This window comes from Lithobates pipiens, unplaced genomic scaffold (genome assembly GCF_037356315.1).
Source record: "Lithobates pipiens isolate NorthernLeopardFrog02 unplaced genomic scaffold, aLitPip1_a1.2 Scaffold_18, whole genome shotgun sequence".
In the NCBI taxonomy this organism is placed as follows: Eukaryota; Metazoa; Chordata; class Amphibia; order Anura; family Ranidae; genus Lithobates; species Lithobates pipiens.
The window spans coordinates 330103570-330121627 of NW_027507758.1; the positions used below are offsets into that span (position 1 = coordinate 330103570).

The 18058-nt window shown below is 43.1% G+C and overlaps 1 protein-coding gene across 2 annotated transcripts in view; it reads left to right on the plus strand.

Moving 5' to 3' along the window:
- The window catches only part of IBTK (inhibitor of Bruton tyrosine kinase), a 132958-nt gene that overhangs the window by 61096 nt on the left and 53804 nt on the right, over nt 1-18058 (plus strand). For both annotated transcript variants that reach the window (XM_077487330.1, XM_077487331.1), the window contains exons 14-20: nt 3685-3767; nt 3859-3896; nt 5544-5640; nt 12222-12323; nt 15908-16025; nt 16360-16420; nt 16714-16841. In XM_077487330.1, coding sequence (XP_077343456.1) covers nt 3685-3767; nt 3859-3896; nt 5544-5640; nt 12222-12323; nt 15908-16025; nt 16360-16420; nt 16714-16841 — 627 coding nt within the window. The remainder of the gene's footprint in view (nt 1-3684; nt 3768-3858; nt 3897-5543; nt 5641-12221; nt 12324-15907; nt 16026-16359; nt 16421-16713; nt 16842-18058) is intronic.

Here is an 18058-nt window from a genome sequence, read left to right on the forward strand (position 1 = left end):
AACCCCTTAATCTTTAAAAATAAATATGAATGCAAGTTAAAATAAACTACAAACTAATGATAATTGACGTTTCAGAGCAGATCTCGGAGAGACAGCACGGGGTGATTAGGGTATGCCCAGGCACGCCTATGATACTAATGCAGGTCTTTTCAATAAAATGGTGCAGGTGGTAAAGTGCAGAGTGAAGTACTTGAAGCAAGTAATGAGAATCCATCTACTACTTCTTGTACATTGGAAATTGCATAAGCCCAATTAACAACTTCTGACATCTCAATTGTATATGAACTGAAGGCCTCGATTACTTGGGCGTAATATAGCGTATTTATTTAGTGACCTTGAGCATTTGGGGTTGTGCTGTCAGATTGGGAGCAGCGGCTATTTCTGTGCAGCTGCTGCATCCCAATTGACAGGTATGGGACTATCTACACAGGGATGCACGGTTCACCTGTACAGGCAAATGCGCCCCTCGCATGAGCGTACATTCTAATACGCCAGTGTGAACAATTGCTAACTCCCTGCCTTACACATTTCAGTCCCCTCTTACATGTGCAGATTTGTCCCAAGTTAAAATATTTAGCCGCCCGCGGGGGCAAGTCCAGCAAAACAAAAAACAGCAAAAGGAAAAATATAAATAAAAAAATATATATACATATTACAAAAGTCAGTGCACCCCTCACATTTTTGTAAATCTTTTATTATATCTTTTCATGTGACAACACTGAAGAAATTACACTTTGCTGCAATGTAAAGTAGTGAGTGTATAGATTATATAACAGTGTAAATTTTATGTCCCCTCAAGATAACTCAACACAGCCATTAATGTCTAAACCGCTGGCAAAAAAGTGAGTACACCCCTAATTGAAAATGTCCAAATTGTGGCCAAAGTGTCAAAATTTTGTGTGGCCACCATTATTTTCCAGCACTGCCTTAATCCTCTTGGGCATTGAGTTCACAGGTGGCCACTGGAGTCCTCTTCCACTCCTCCATGACGACATCACGGAGCTGGTGGGTGTTAGAGACCTTGCGCTCCTCCACCTTCTGTTTGAGGATGCCCCACAGATGCTCAATAGGGGTTTAGGTCCGGAGACATGCTTGGTCAGTCCATCACCTTTACCCTCAGCTCCTTTAGCAAGGCAGTGGTCGTCTTGGAGGTGTGTTTGGGGTCATTATCATGCGGCCCAGTCTCTAAAGGGAAGGGATCATGCTTTGCTTCAGTATGTCACAGTACATGTTGGCACGCATGGTTCCCTCAATGAACTGTAGCTCTCCCCAGTGCCTGCAGCACTCATGCAGCCCCAGACCATGACACTCCCACCACCATTCTTGACTGTAGGCAAGACACACTTGCCTTTGTACTCCTCACCTGGTTGCCGCCACACACACACTTGTCACCATCTGAACCAAAGAAGTTCATCTTGGTCTCGTCAGACCACAGGGCATGGTTCCATTAGTCCATGCCCTTAGTTTGCTTGTCTTCAGCAAACTGTTTGCAGGCTTTCTTGTGAATCATCTTTAGAAGATACTTCCTTCTGGGATGACAGCCACGCAGACCAATTTGATGCAGTGTGTGGCTTATGATCTGAGCACTGACAGGCTGACCCCCCACACCTTTAACCTCTGCAGCAATGCTGGCAGCACTCACATGTCCATTTCCCAAAGACAACCTCTGGATATGACTTCAAGCACGTGCACTCAACTTCTTTGATCTATCGTGGTGAGGCCTGTTTTGAGTGGAACCTTTCCTGTTAAACCGCTGTATGGTCTTGGCCACTGTGCTGCAGCTCCATTTTAGGGTCTTGCCAAACTTCTTATAGCCTAGGCCATCTTTTCTGTAGAGCAACAATTCTTTTTTTCAGATCCTCAGAGAGTTCTTTGCCATGAGATGCCATGTTGAACTTTCAGTGACAAGTATGAGAGAGTGAGAGCGATTACACCCAATTTACTACACCTGCTCCCCATTCACACCCGAGACCTTGTAACACGAGTCACATGACACTGGGATGGAAAAGGGCTAATTGGGCCCAATTTGGACATTTTCACTAAGGGGTGTACTCACTTTTGTTGGCAGTGGTTTACACATTAATGGCTATGTGTTGTTGTTTTGAGTGGACAGCAAATTTACACTGTTATACAAGCTGTACACTCACTACTTTACATTGTAGCAAAGTGTAATTTCTTCAGTGTTGTCATATGAAAAGATATAATAAAATATTTCCAAAAATGTGAGGGGTGTACTCACTTTTGTGAGATACTGTGTGTGTTTGTATGTGTGTGTGTATATGTATGTATGTATGTGTGTATATGTATGTATGTATGTGTGTATATGTATGTATATATATATATATATATATATATATATATATATATATATATATATATATACATTTTACCTCAATTGCAAAAAGGTTGGTACGCTGTGGAAAATCTACACGAAAACAGAATGCAGCCATTTGCAAATCTCAAAAAAAAACATATTTTATTCACGTGAGAAAATAGAAAACCTATCCTACCTTGAGAAAATGTACCATTTTAAGAAAAAATTAAGTCATTTTAAAATTGATGGAAATACACCGGAATTTGTTGCCATATATCTCCAGGTGCCTTTGTGCATGAGGCCTTAAAGAAGAATTCTGTGTATCGAGATTTTATACCATACCTTGCATTTCTCCCTAAAGTGGACACCGCTACTCCAGCGATCTCTACTTGCTTCTAGGTCCTGTGCTGAGTGGGTGCTCTGCTGCATTCTGAACAAAGGAGGTCTGCCTCTCGGCACAGCCACCATTTGCGTAGCATACTAGCTCATTATGAATGAAATACTCACCTTAGATCGAAGCCCGTGCAGCAGTCCCAGCACACTGCTCTGCATGTCTCCCGGATTTATTTCTGGGCTCCGGCGCTGTGATTGGCTGGAGCTGCGCCGATGTCATGCAAGCACGGGAGCTGCCGGTAACGACACATCAGCTGAAGCAATGGCACGAACGAGCCGTTGCTTCAGTGCGCATATGCCGATAATGTTGGGACATGCTGATACAGTGATACATCTCCTAAACTGTGCAGGTTTTGGGAGATATCCAATTATAGGCCTACCTGTAGTGAAAAGTGGTCTGTAAGTGTTTACAACCACTTTAACTGTAATGATCAAGTTTTAGGAAAATAATAAAGATATCAGTTAAGCTGGATAGAGTAGCATTGTCTGCAGACATGAAAATTTATATTAGAACAAAAGGCAAAACTTTTTTTTATTTGGGAGGGTTATAACATGGTCTGTATGGTTCATTTTTTGGTACCTTTACTCCCTTTCCCATAGCCAAAACTGGAAGAAACCCCCTGTAAAATGAGGGAATACTTTGACACCAGGGTTACCAGAACCAGTGTCCCCATTGGAAGATGTTTCCACTATTCCTGTTGTGGGACAACCCAAAATTCAGAATTTTATTTTACTTTCACTTTTGGTAATAATGGTAAACGGGCTAATAGGGACAGTTTAGCAGTAGGGACAGCAGTAAAAACCCGACAGATGTTCAATCCTTCTTTTCTCTATCCAAAATAATAGAAAAAAAAAATTTGCCTTTACGTATACGTTGGCATACTGTGCTCACTCAAATGACAGTGCTGCAGAAGTGGAAGAGAAATAGGAATAGATGAAAATCCAAAAACGTGAACAGTTATTTTGTTTTTTTGCAGCACCTCGTTGTGTGATGTAACAATGAGATCAGAAGATGGGAAAGAATTCAACTGCCATAAATGTGTTCTATGTGCAAGGCTTGGTATGTGTTTATACTTGTTTGCAGAGTGATATTATTTTTATTTACATTATCCAATGAATTTGATTGTAATCCTTTGCTTTCATTCTCATAGAATACTTTCACTCCATGCTTGGCAACTCTTGGATTGAGGTATGAGGAATTTTGCAGTTATTTTTTGAGAGAAATGGAGAAATTGAGTCTATTTACAGTATCGTTGAAAGGTCACCGAGTCAGATAGAACAGGTGTTGTACAGCAAGCAAGCAGAGTTTATGGAGTGGCATATTTAGTGCTGTGGGCTACGATAGGCAGAACTACCGTTAAGAAATAAAAAGCCTTTTTTACTTAGATTGTTGCCAACCAGCACAGGGTTCCCCCTTAAAGTACAAGGGAGAACTTTGCAGACATTGAAGTAAAGGACAATGACAAAGATCATGATCAAAGGGGTCAAAGCCCCACATACAATGGGGTCTGCAGCATTGTCCTTTACATCAGGGTCTGCAGAGTTCTCCCCTGCACTATAAGAGGAAATCCTGCAGACTCTGACGTAAAAGGGAACATTGGGAACGCTAATAATGTGGGGGGGGGGGGGGTGGTGGACTCCGGTGACCAGAGATTACCTGCCTCCTCTCCGGGCTCCCCCTCAGAGACTGCAGACATGATAAAAGATGAGATGGTCAGAGATTGCAGACATGGTACAGGAGATGGTCAGAGATTGTAGATATGGTGCAGGAGATGGTCAGAGACTGCAGACATGGTACAGGAGATGGTCAGGGACTGCAGACATGGCACAGGACATGCACAGGGCACAGATGGTCAGATGATCTGGACATGGCACAGGTGGTCTGAATATATGGACAGGATACAGGAGATGGTTTGAGGCTGTGGGCAGGTTACAGGAGATGGTTAGAGGCTGTGGACAGGATACAGCAGATGGTCATGCAGACAGGATACAGTCATGCGGAAAGGATACAGGAGATGGCAGAGAGACAGCAGACAGAGATTGCATACAATGATTTTGCACAATCTCACCACTGCCATTTTTGTCTGGAAACTGCTGCCTGTGCCTATCTGTGGCAGCCAGTCAAGCAATGGAGGGATGTTGCAGCCAGGCCAGGCGTCCAGTGGTGGGACTCAGTTCAAGATAAGTTAGCTTGTAACTATGCATGCACAGCTGCACACCACACACTCACCAGGGAGCTGCAGCTAGGGCAGGGTGTGGCTCTCAGTGCTGGCCAGTGACACTGTCAGGGAGCCTTATGTGTCCATCCAGGGGGTTGGCCCAGCCAGGTCCACAGCGCTCCCTGCACTTTCCATCTCACATCTCGTGGTGCTGCTGGTGCCTCCGCCTCCATTGCACTGTCTGTGTCCACTCCATCTGGCTCGGCTCCTGGCATTTTAGGCCGGTGTTGGCTTGCGGTATGACATAAGCAGGCACGGGGGCGAACCAGATGGGACGGGTTCATGAACGGATTATTTCGAATTTCTGCATGTGCAGTTCTCACCTGAGCCTGTCGTAGCCATTTTTACTGGCACCGTTCGGCTCCTACGGACATTTACGGGCACCGAAAAAGTGCCCTGTTTTTACGGGTTGCCCGTAAATCTACGGACGGTTAGCAACACTGTTAGATTGTAAGGTCTAGTGAGCAGGGCTCTCTGATTCCTCTTGTACCAAATTGTATTGTAACTGCCTTCATTTCTTAAAGTGCTGAGCAAACTGTTGGTGCTATATAAATCCTGTATAATAATAATAGTTTGCAGTTGATCTTTTAATTATGACTTTTTTCTCTCTTTAACAGGCATCATGCTGTTCAGCTCTAGAAATGCCTGTGCACTCAGATGTGTTACAGGTTATTATTGATTATATCTACACTGATGAAGCGCCTACAGTAAAAGGCAAGTGTGTTCTTATTACCTTCAGTATGTCTCTGAGGCTGCCCATACAAGAACAGATTTCTTATCATATAAGGTGAAACATCAGACAGCAATTTCTAAACTTGCAAAGCAACATCTGGCCCTTTAGTTGATGATTCTCGTCCAGTTTTTCCAGGATCAACATATATTTAAAAAAAAAGTTTTGAAGGATTTCCGCAAACATTGCTACTCACTCTGGCATTTTCATATAGTGGCTTTATACACTACAAGCCAGTTATTGCCATGGATTCATGTATCCGTCGTTTCACTTTTTAAACTGCTCGGTGTATAGCTACAACAAAGTATCTAATTTAGATGTATTTCAGTTTTACTGTTTCATCATTTCATGTCTGTAACCTACAGTTGAACATTGGCAAACAAAAAACTGTAGGCCAGCGGAGGATAACCCCTCCTACTCTCGTGATGCCTCAGCTCTTTGGTAGTGTCCTATATGGATGAATGTCTTTTCTTCAGCTTGGCTGACAAAATCAAACCTGTTTTGCTAGCCTTTTTTATTAGATTTTTTTTCCCATTAGTCAAGATTCCTGCTACATCACTGCTAGAGCTGGTCTCTACATGGCAACTGTCTGGCCTTTCCTCAGTCTAGCTATAGAGTGCTGTACCCAGACCCCGCTAGACCGGTCATTGCGTGGCTAGCCTGAAAGTGACCTTCAGACTTGTGGTGCTTTCAAAACATCAAGTACTGATAAAAGTTAGCTGTGTAGCACTTTCCAAGTCCATTGCTGTGGCATTGCCTAAGTGCTTGCTTTTTCTGTCTGAATACCCTTTTGAGTGTAGGCTTTTGGGGCTTAGCACCAGAAGCTGACTTCTAGTTTGGTTTTCTGAGCTCCCTTAAACTCCCACCTCAGCCTCCCGGAGAGGGTTAATGTTAAAGGATTGAGTGCTAATGATCTTTCACTGGGTAGATTGTCCATGTTCTTTTTCCTGCAATTCAGCATTGTGGAGGTACCTTCCCTCTGCTACTTCCACTTGCAAGGGTCATGTTGAATGCTAATCCTCAATACCTTCCCACTACCTGCCTTCAGTCATCGGACCATACACCTGCTTCCAGCACTTGGGTTCATGAGTATCTGAGGCCTTGCCTTGTAACTTGATCTATGTTGCATTCTACTGGGTGTCTCTAGCTTACACTCCACTGGCAGCTCCAGTGCTGCCTACTGATGAGGCTGACATTTGCTTAGCACCAGAAGCTAAGGGAATATTAGTGTTAAAAACTCAAGCTGTTTTTTTTTTCATACCAGTTTAGCAACGTCTGGTGTTTTGGCATTTATTTAATTGGCATGAGTTTTCATTTATTCTGGCTATTGAAATAAATAAATGCTTAAGTGCAAACTCGCCTAGCTTTTAGACCTATTTAGCAGCGTCAAGCGTTTTACATAGGCTAACATGCAGGGGAGTTTAGAGGCACCAAAAAAAACCCCACCAGGCTCCCCTAGGAGCAGTTGTAAAACGTCCGGAGTGCATGAGGCCTGAAACTGCTCCAAGATGGAGTACATTTTGTTTGCTCCAGACTGGCCCAGGCAGATTTAGTACTTTGATCTGGTAAGATTTCTAACTCCATCAAATTTTTAGATTGTCTGGCTCTCCTGTCTCAAGGACTGATTGTTGGACTGTTGGAAGTCTAGATTTTGAGAGACAGGGGCCTCTCATTCCTTGATTTAAGATATTTGTGAGGATTTAGACTCCTTCCCTAAAGTAGTTTCTGACTTTCACCTCAACATGAATGTCATTCTTCTAGACCTCTGTCTGGTTCCCGTTCACCAAAATGAAATCTCCCTCCATCCCTGGATGCGGTTGAGGCTGAGCGTATCGCTCTGTCAGAAACTGCTTCTTGGGTGTCTATTTGAGATGCATGCAGTGCCCAGTTGCTGTTCTTTTTCTTGGGCCTCTTAGCATTCATTTGTTCTGTTGCCCATCCTTCAGTTAGACTTCTTTTGGACATCCCAAAAGTGAATGACATCTGTGTCTTAGTGTAAAAAGAAAAATTGATTTTTGCGAACTCCATAAAATCGTTTAGTTGAAGTTTACTGAGGGACACAGGTCCCACGCTTGGTACTGCTTTGCCAAAAAAGAATGATAGGATTACCCTGGGCTCAGCTATAGTTGTTTTTTTTTCGTATGCCAGTGTCTAATTCTACTGTAAGCAGCAGTTACCTACTTAGCGGATTGGTAGGCACACCTCTGTCCACTGTAAGCTCTGAATAGAGCACTTTAGAACATTATTATTACCTCCCAATGGCTGTATGGCAGGGGAGGAATAAAAAGGTTGTGGTTCTGTGAGGTATCTAGCACATCTGGCACCTCAGGCTGGTCATTTTTTTTTTTTTTGCACCCCCCCCCCAATAAAAATGGTATGTGTCGTGTCAATATAGCGGCACCACGCCAAACCTCAGTACACTCATTTAAAAAAAAAAAAAACTGTTCTATTGCATATCCTTTACTACAGACAGCTAACCATAACGTGTGTGTTTTTTAAATAACAAACATGTTATACTTGCCTGCTCTGTGTAGTGGTTTTGGACAGAGAAGCCTGGATTCTCTCCTTTTCAGGCCCCTGGCTGGCACCCCTGGCCCTCCTTCCTGCCGGGTGTCCCCACAGCAAGCAGCTTGCTATGGGGGCATCCAAGCAGGCGCACTCCCGCCCACTCCGTCTTCTGATTGGCTCACTGGCTGTGATTGACAGCGGTGGGAGCCAATCTGGAGTGCAAGTCCCCAGAGAGCCAAGGGTCTCTTGGACATCGCTGGATCGAGTACATGAAGGTAAAAAACCTGTGCCTTTACAAAAACTTTAACAAAGAATGTGCTGCACTTAGAATGCAGTAGCCAGGAGTAAGAAATGTAAAACACAGTAAGGGGAATTTATCAAAACTGGTGCAGTCATAATCTGGAACAGCTACGCATGGCAACCAATCAGCTTCTATCTTCAGCTTGTTCAGCTTTGAAAATGAAAGCTACAAGCTGATTGGTTGCCATGCACAGCTGTTCCAGATTCTGTCTACTCTAATTTTGATAAATTCTCCTAAGGGCTCGTTAGACAGGCACTGAGACTGAGGTATCTGCATGTCAAATTTTGCTGCTGCATCCCAATTGACTTTGACTGGACTGCCTGCATAGGGATACACAGACCACCAAGTATTCCCATGTGGTACATGGTCATCACACTGTGCACAGATGCATATGCTCCATGTGAATGAGCCCTTATTGTCATGTGGGCCAGATAGCAGGGAAGAGGAGATGTCGGGTAATTAAAAGAGAAGTATGAGAATTTTTTTTTTTTTTTTTTAATCATACTTGCCTAGATGGATGCTGCATCTGTCCCCCGCCGGCTCTAAGTCTGAAAACCTAGTAATCAAAAACTCAGTTCTTGGGGATTCCTGAGCAGTGAGCTGTTGACTGTACCCCGCACTCACTGAAACACTGGGCTGTGGCGGGGGTGGGAGTGGCTGCCTCAGGCTCTCAGCGGCCTGATGAGAGGCTGAGTGCCGGTCCAGGCATGTGAGCGGATCCAGACCATATGGTTGCGATCTTTCACAAGCCTGGACCACCTTTGTGGCGTCATCCCATCGTCCGCTGTCAGCTGAAAATGGGTCACAGGAGTGCATCAGCACTTCTGTGATCCACAGACACGACCTGTCTCTCTGCTCCTGTTTGGCAATACTTGCGACAATTGATACATGTCCCCATTTATGATGTGAACTTGCCCTCCAGGGCCCAAGCAGGCTCTTCCTCAGCCCAGGGTTTAGTTCCAGGCTATTTCTCCCTGAAGCTGGTAGGTCCTTTACCCTCTTTCCTAGTCCAGAGGGGCTCCACTATCCCCCTCTTATGGTTCAGGGCTTCCAGACACCCCTCTCCTAACCTAGGACCTCCAGTCACCCCTCTCCTAAACTAGAACCTCCAGTCATCCCCTCAACTTGTCCAGTATCTAGTGCACCCCCCATACACACACAAGTTTAGAGCCTCTTCTGCACCCTGTCCTCTGAATACAGGTCATTTTGCCACACCAACCCCACTTTTCAAGTCCAGGGTCTCGCCTCTACACCTCCCAGTCCAGGGCCTCTCCTAGTCCAGGGCCCCCTCTCCTAGTCCAGGGCCCCCTCTGCATCACCCAGTCCAGGGCCCCCTCTGCACCCCCCAAGTCCAAGGTCTCCTGTGTACTCCCCTCCTAGCCCAGGGCCTCCACCGCATCCCCTAGTCCAAGGCCTCTTCTCCCCTTTTCTAGTCAAGGGCCTCCTCTGCACCCCCACCCCTCTCAGTCCAGGGCCCTCTGCACCAGTCCCCCTAGCCCAGGACCTCGTCCGCACCCATCCCAAGTCCTCTTCTGCACCCTCCAAGTCCAGGGTCTCCTCTTCACCCCCCCCAGGTCACGGCTTCCTCTTCACCCCCCAGGTCACGGCTTCCTCTTCACCCCTCCAGGTCACGGCCTCCTCTTCACCCCTCCAGGTCACGGCCTCCTCTTCACCCCCCCAGGTCACGGCCTCCTCTTCACCCCCCCAGGTCACGGCCTCCTCTTCACCCCCCCAGGTCACGGCCTCCTCTTCACCCCCCCAGGTCATGGCCTCCTCTTCACACCCCTAGGTCACGGCCTCCTCTTCACCCCCCTCAGTACATGGCCTCCTCTGCACCCCCGTGTTTCCTCCGCACCCCACATCAACCCAAGGCCCCCACTGCCCCCCCCCCAGTCCAGGGTCTCCTCTGCATCCCCTAGTACAGGGCCTCCTCTGCACCCCCCCCAGCCCAGGGCCTCCTCCTCACCTCCCCTCTGTCCATGGCCTTCTCTGCACCCCCCCCCCCCCCCCCCGAGTCCCCCAATCCTTTGCCATACCAACACCAAATTTCTAGTCCAGGGCCTTCTGCACACAAACGTCTCTCCTTGTCCTAATAAATGCCAGTTCCAGGAAGGCTTTCCCATGCTGAAGTGTAACTCTGGAATGTCTTTCTATAGTGCTAATGGGTGGGAGTAGCAGAGTGATTCAGTGCTAGTGCACCTGTGCAGTCTCCCTCCTATTTGATTCTCCGTTATTTGGCTAACTATGCAGTGGGCACTGCCAGTCCATTACACTTGATCTGGCGGCAGTGACAACCTTAGAGCATCGCTTCCCAGTGCGGGTGAGAGTGAAACCCCTGATGGCACTCCCCCTCCAGATGCGTCACCTGGAGCATGTGTCCCCCACCAACCCCCCCCCCCCCCCCCCCCAGTTGCGGCCCTGTTGAAGACTATCTCTTAACATTGACATGGTTAAGGTTGACATTATTGTTTTCATTATGGACCATAAAGGATAAGTTCACATTTAATAAAAATATTAAATACACACATGTCTACATGTCATACACATGTCATACATACATGTCTTTGCAGGTAAAATATTGTGCATTTACTTTTTTATTTTTTCTCAGGAGCCTGCAGAGCATTGCACCCGTGATCAGCAGATCGTGGGTGCAATGCCACTACGTACAGCTTTCTACCTGTACCTCCTATACATGTTTTTTGTTTGAAAGCTGTAGGAAGTGTATAAATGCAGGTGAACTTAGCCTTTAAATCTTTAATGCGGAGGTCCGCTTACCACTGCAAAATTTAATAGCCAGCAACTGCACATACTGCAGCTGCTGACTTTTAATAATCGGACACTTGCCTGTTCTGGAGTCCAGTGATGTCGGCACTGCAGCTGGGAACAGGATACCTGTGGAAGACAGTTATCCTGTCACCCCCCCCCCCCCCCCAAAGGTGCCAAATGTGGCACGGGGGGGGGGGGGGGGCGGCGACAACAAGCGGAAGTTCCACTTTTGGGTGGAACGCCGCTTTCTAAGGTATTCAGTAAAGATCTAAAAAGTATATTATTCAGAAATCAAAACGTTTTCTTGCAACTTTATAAGTATAGAACATGCACTAGAGTGCATTGGTTTTACCGATCTTCATATGTCCCTGAGAGAGCTGCTCCACGTTTTGTAAGAATATATGCAGTATAAATAATTGGGCTGCTGACTCTGCTTACTATTGCACTGGGTTATTTAGAAGATCTTCCTACAGGTCTCCTAAGATACAGGACGAGTACAGAGCCCTGGCCTACTCAACCCAGATTTGCAGTATTTTGGTTAAAATTACTTCTGAATTAAAAAAAAAAAAAAAAGTTACCCATGAATATTGTAGTATTGAATTCACTGTGAAGCAGTTTATGATTATGTTTGTCATTGACTGTTAGTGCACTGCTCGTACCCTTAGCTCTGTTGACCAGAAGATGTATTTGTTTCATGTTGCACAGATGTAATATGTGTAATCTTGCCCGTTTTAGATGTATAATGCAGAACTTTGTGGATTTAAAGTTCTTGCAAAATGTAGTCAGTCATTCTATGAATTGAATCTGACAACATCCTACACGTAGGCCTTGACTGTGCTTTCTTTTTGTCAAAGATCTACTGTAACAGAAGTATATCCCAGGTTCCAGGCCAGATGTTTTCATTTTTTGTAGTTGTATTCATTCTCATTATAATATCTCTTGAGAACCCTCATCTGCTTTGTGTATTCATAGTATACACTTTCTTTACAGAATCTGCAAACGTGGAATTTATTTGTAATGTCCTAGTAATGGCAGATCAGCTACTTATCATTAGACTGAAGGAGATGTGTGAGGTCACACTTACTGAGAGACGTAAGTAAAAGAGCATTAGTGTTCGAAAAAAAGGTTTTCAGCAGCTCGTGAGTTCCAATATTCATAATGGTTACACAATGTGTACATTGATGGAGAGCAACGCCTCTGAATGACTGTGCGCATAGCTCATTAACCGAGAACAGTGTGCTGGCCAGCTTGGTGGAAACATGATAAAAGATGACTTTTGCATTGTCCTTTTGCTGTACCGTGCTTAGCAAATTGCACTTAGTCACTGAAATGCTTCATATGTAAACATTGTTCTGTTTGTAATCTATGTCACATTTACAGTAGGGAAGAAGAAAGATGTTTGCAGGGCTAACTGATTGAAACTGTACATATTTTAAGATACGTCACTATTTTAACTGGGGTCATTTTAGAGTCCATGCTCTCTATGCCTTTAATTTTGATGTATAATAGTAGAGAATTATAAACATATCTCTAGGTGTGAGGGTCTTTTTATTTTAATTTTTTATTTTTTTAATGCCAACCTGCTACAGCACTGAATGAGCAGAGACTAAATGAATGCTGATGTAACTGGCAGATAACCATCTCTGACATTTGTGTTATGGCCTGATTTCGTCTCAGTGTGCCTGTATTGCAGACTGTGGCTAGACTTGGGCATATACTTGGTAAACTGTACCCTATACACCAGTAGTTCAGTTCCTTAACTATAGAAAATCAGTCTCAGCAAGAGTACTGTATATGGTGCACCTTGGAAATATCCGTCCATTCATTTTTAACATTAAAGCTAACCAGTCAGGAGCTTCAGGAGCAGGATAAAGCTGTCCACTAACAAAGCTTTTATTAACAAAGTCTTTAGTATTTCCTTGTCATGTAATCCTGGAAGCACCATTGTTATGAGAGCTGTTTTGAGCGTCTGTTATCAGTACTGAGCTCAGGCAGGGGACAGGATGGCTTTGCAGTCTGACACCTTTCTTCTGACATACTGCACATGAATGAATATAATCTAAAATCCCTTAATTCCCATAAAACCCTGACGGTAATGCTGCACTGTAATCAGTTTTAAGAGTGGAGATTTAGATGATTACAAATGGCCATTGGTGATGGGTTATTTAAGGGCTAAGTTCACCTTTGCAATATGTAACATGTTCCAACTCCTGCATCCTCACCCTCGGATCCCCCTCTCCCTGAGACTGCCTGTGGGTGAACCTCTCACCTCACCCAAAGTCACAATTTAAAACAGTACAGCCATGTGGGGCTCCGTTCACAAGGCCATGTCACTGTGAATAAATTAACTACAACTACAGCTTAGTTGAAATACGGCTTAGATTGAAATGCAAGGGTGCTGGTGAGCGTTCTGGTAGTTCATTGATTCTTCCTGCTCTTCAGTAATTGCCTGACAGTATTGGAGGTACAGGCAGACAGCGTACTGGGAGTCCTGGCATTGCACGCATGATCACCTGGTCACGGGCACGATGCTTTACAGGCACCACTGTAAAAAAAAAAATGCACATTTTTTTTACGTAAAAAAAAAAAGTGCATATAATATTTTTATTTGATTTTATCCTTTAAAGTAAGACTCCAGGTAAAAAAAAAAAAAAGATAATGTCAGGATCCTAAATAAATGTCCCACATAATGCCTTCATTACATGGTAGTTACATGCATTACATTATAACCCATCCACACCTCTCCTGCTCCATTTGGCTTGCTGATTAGAGAATGAAGGAGCAGAAATCTAATGATATTTACAGTGTGAGACTGACAGCACTGCTCAATGCAGTAGACTTCTGATTAGGCCAGGACTGACCCTCCATCTCCTGTTGCTGTACAGGAAATTACAGAGAGCTAATAGACAATTCAAGTATCTATCCTAACTACAGTGAGGAGAAAAAAAGTATTTGATCCCCTGCTGATTTTGTGCATTTGCCCACTGACAAAGAAATGATCAGTCTATAATTTTAATGGTAGGTTTATTTTAACAGTGAGAGACAGAACAACAAAAATATCCAGAAAAACGCATTACAAAAAAGTTATACATTTATTTGCATTTTAATGAGTGAGAAAAATATTTGATCCCCTATCAGTCAGCAAGATTTCTGGCTCCCAGGTGTCTTCTATACAGGTAAGAAGCTGAGATTAGGAGCACTCTCTTAAAGAGATTGCTCTTAAACTCAGCTTGTTACCTGTATAAAAGACACCTGTCCACAGAAGCAATCAGATTCTAATCTCTCCACCATGGCCAAGATCAAAGAGCTGTCCAAGGATGTCAGGGACAAGATTGTAGACCTACACAAGGCTGGAATGTGTGCTACAAGACTATCGCCAAGCAGCTTGGTGAGAGGGTGACTACAGTTGGTGCGATTATTCGCAAATGGAAGAAACGCAAAATAACTATCAATCTCCCTTGGTTTTGGGCTCTATGCAAGATATCACCTCCTGGAGTTTCAATGATCATGAGAATGATGACGAATCTGCCCAGAACTACACAGGAGAATCTTGTCCATGATCTCAAGGCAGCTGGGACCATAGTCGTCAAGAAAACAATTGGTAACACGCTACGCAGTGAAGGACTGAAATCCTGCAGTGCCCGCAAGGTCCCCTTGCTTAAAGCACATGTACAAGCCTGTCTTAAGTTTTCTAATGAACATCTGAATGATTCAGAGGAGAACTGGCTGAAACTATTGTGGTCAGGGGAGACCAAAATCAAGCTCTTTGGCATCAACTCACCATGTTTGGAGGAGGAGGAGTGTGGCCTATGAACCCAAGAATGCCATCCCCATAGTTAAACATGAAGGTGGAAATATTATGCTTTGGGGGTTTTTTCTGCTAAGGGGACAAAATTTCACCCCATCATGGATGGGGCCATGTACTGTCAAATCTTGGGTAAGAACCACCTTCCCTCAGCCAGGGCATTGAAAATTGGTCGTGGACGGTTCTTCCAGCATGACAATGACACAAAACACACAGCCAAGACAACAAAGGAGTGGCTCAAGAAGCACCACATTAAGGCCCTGGAGTGGCCTAGCCAGTCTTCAGACCTTTATCACATAGAAAATATGTGGAGGGAGCTGATGGTTTGAGTTACCAAATGTCAGCTTCGAAACCTTAATGACTTGGAGAGGATCTGCAAAGAGGAGTGGGACAAAATCCCTCCTGATATGAGTGCAAACCTGGTGGCCAACTACAAGAAATGTCTGACCTCTGTGATTGCCAACAAGGGTTTTGCCACCAAGTACTATGTCATGTTTTGCGAAGGGGTCAAATACTTATTTCACTTATTAAAATGCAAATCAATTTATAACTTTTTTGTAATGCGTTTTTCTGGATTCTTTTTTTGTTATTCTGTCTCTCACTGTTAAAATAAACCTACCATTAAATGTATAGACTGATCATTTCTTTGTCAGTGAGCAAATGTACAAAATAAGCAGGGGATCACATACTTTTTTCCCAACACTGTGTATATGTTAAAAAAAAATTTATATTTAATGTTGTTGAATACTTTAATTGATTAAAGGGAGTTTTTCATTTTTCAAATGGATGATTGTTCTGATGGATAATTTATGAACATAAGAGTTTTACCCACATGTCTGATGTACAGTAAGAAAATTTTTTTTTTTTATAGTTACCCTGAAGAATGCAGCGGAGTTGTTGGAGTTTGCTGCTTTATATAATGCTGATCAGCTGAAACTTTCCTGTTTCCAGTTCATAGGATTGAATGTAGCGGCTTTATTAGAAGCAAGGTACATATGCTATCATTTATTCATTGTTTTTCTAAATGCTATTATTTACAATTGCTTTCTATTGGAGACCTGCACTTTTCATGGAAAAGCTTTTTCTGCATCCTGAAAGCCCTGATCTCTAAAAGGGTATGTCTGTACAGAACAGTTCACTTATGAGTGTGTGCTAATGGAAAACCCACTCTGCCTATTTAAAGAGCAGTCAAGTGTGCGTTTATGATTTACAGATGGCTGCAAATCACATTCATTAATTAATTCAGCTATAAGATATAAACAATATGTTCTTCAGTAGAAAAATGCTTTTGCTGTTATGGTAATGAGGTTTTTGTTTTCTTAGGTCATTGGATGTTTTGAGTGATGATGTCCTGAAAGACCTGGCAGACTCTTATAGAAAAATGGTGAGGAGAAAGTAAAGGTGTAGTTCTGTGTCATTTCTGTGTGCATTGCATGTAGGGTGGATGTGATATATATTTTTTTTGTTGATTTAAAAGTATTATGAATGGCTGTGTGATAGTAATGTTTGTCTTATCAGCCTTTTTAAAAGCTTTGGGAGGGGAGTTGTAGACACCGATTTAACTGAAATATGTGCACCATCTCTGCTTTTTGTTTATGTCCTAAATTGTTGATCTCTTTTTCGTTATTTTTGTATGATCACTACATTTTAATTCTATGGTTTTCCTCTATTCTTCAGATTCCTGCCATGGACAAGAGATTTATTACACCATATTTGGACGGTCCTGACATAAGCACTTTAGAGGCAGAAGATAGTGAAAGTTTCATGTCCGTCAGAGAAGACAGTTTTTCTGAACAGGCCACCCCGTAAGCCGATCTTTTCATTTTATTATGGCATTTGATCCAGTTTTTATATGTGCCTAAGGGTGAACTGGTGTTGCTGTATACTGCACCATGTAATCAAATTGTAACGCTAGATAAAGCATGGATGGATCAATCTGCAGTGCCAGCTGCACACAGCTGCCTGAATACCCTAACAGTGACTGTATCCAATAGGAAGCACTCACTGTTTGGCTGCATTGATTTTTTTAAATTGACTTTGAGAAGTTGGTGCCAACAGGATCACCTATGGCTCTAATTTTCACTAATTCAGCAGGATTTGACTGACATTAAAGCAGTGTATGGCTATCTTAAGTTTTACTTACCATCTTTCTTATTCCAGTTAAGGCTTTAATCTTATTGTGTGTCATGAATCAGTAGTAACAGTCAGAGACAATGTTACCTGCAGAGAGTTTGATAAAGACCAGCTGTTAATATGCTATAAAGGGAGGATCTCCTGCTGGCTAGACTGTATATGCATGTATATCATGTATATTTCCTTTATTGCTTAAGACTATTTCATTGTTTTGGACATTCATTTCACAGATTTTCCCATAGTTATCCAAAATTCTATTCAGGTTTTTAATGAAGATGTAAAAAATCTAGTTTGTAGCTCTTAAAGTATAACTAAATGAAGAGAATTTAAAAGACCTGTCAGATTTATATTGGACAGAAAATGAAGTGAAATCTATCCAGTGGGACACAGGTAGCAAATATAAACCTTACTTATGAATTTATAACCGTCCCTTGCTATATACAAAATGAAATAATACGTTTTGCCTTTAGTTCCTCATTAATCAGTTTTTTCTTTTTTTTTTTTTTTTTAGTTTCTTTTTTAATCTTACAGATGTGTAAACTTTCACATATACATATCTGATTCATTCATGACTGTTTGTGATTAATATCCTTATTTCTTAATGGTAAATTAAGGGACACAGGATGAAGCAATTCAGGTGCATTGGGTTATGCTACTGCATTCATATATATATATATATATATATATATATATATATATATCATCCCACTCCCGTCATGCTTTCGTTTTTTACTAGTGTGCTACAAGAGCAGGCATCTTTCTCCTCTTCGAAAAGCAACGTTTTTTTTAATCACTTTTTCCTCTCGCATATACCTTTTAGCTGCTGTAGAGCCAGGGCTGTTTTTCCACCTTTCTGGAGCAACTGATCCTTGGCATTGCAACAGAGGTC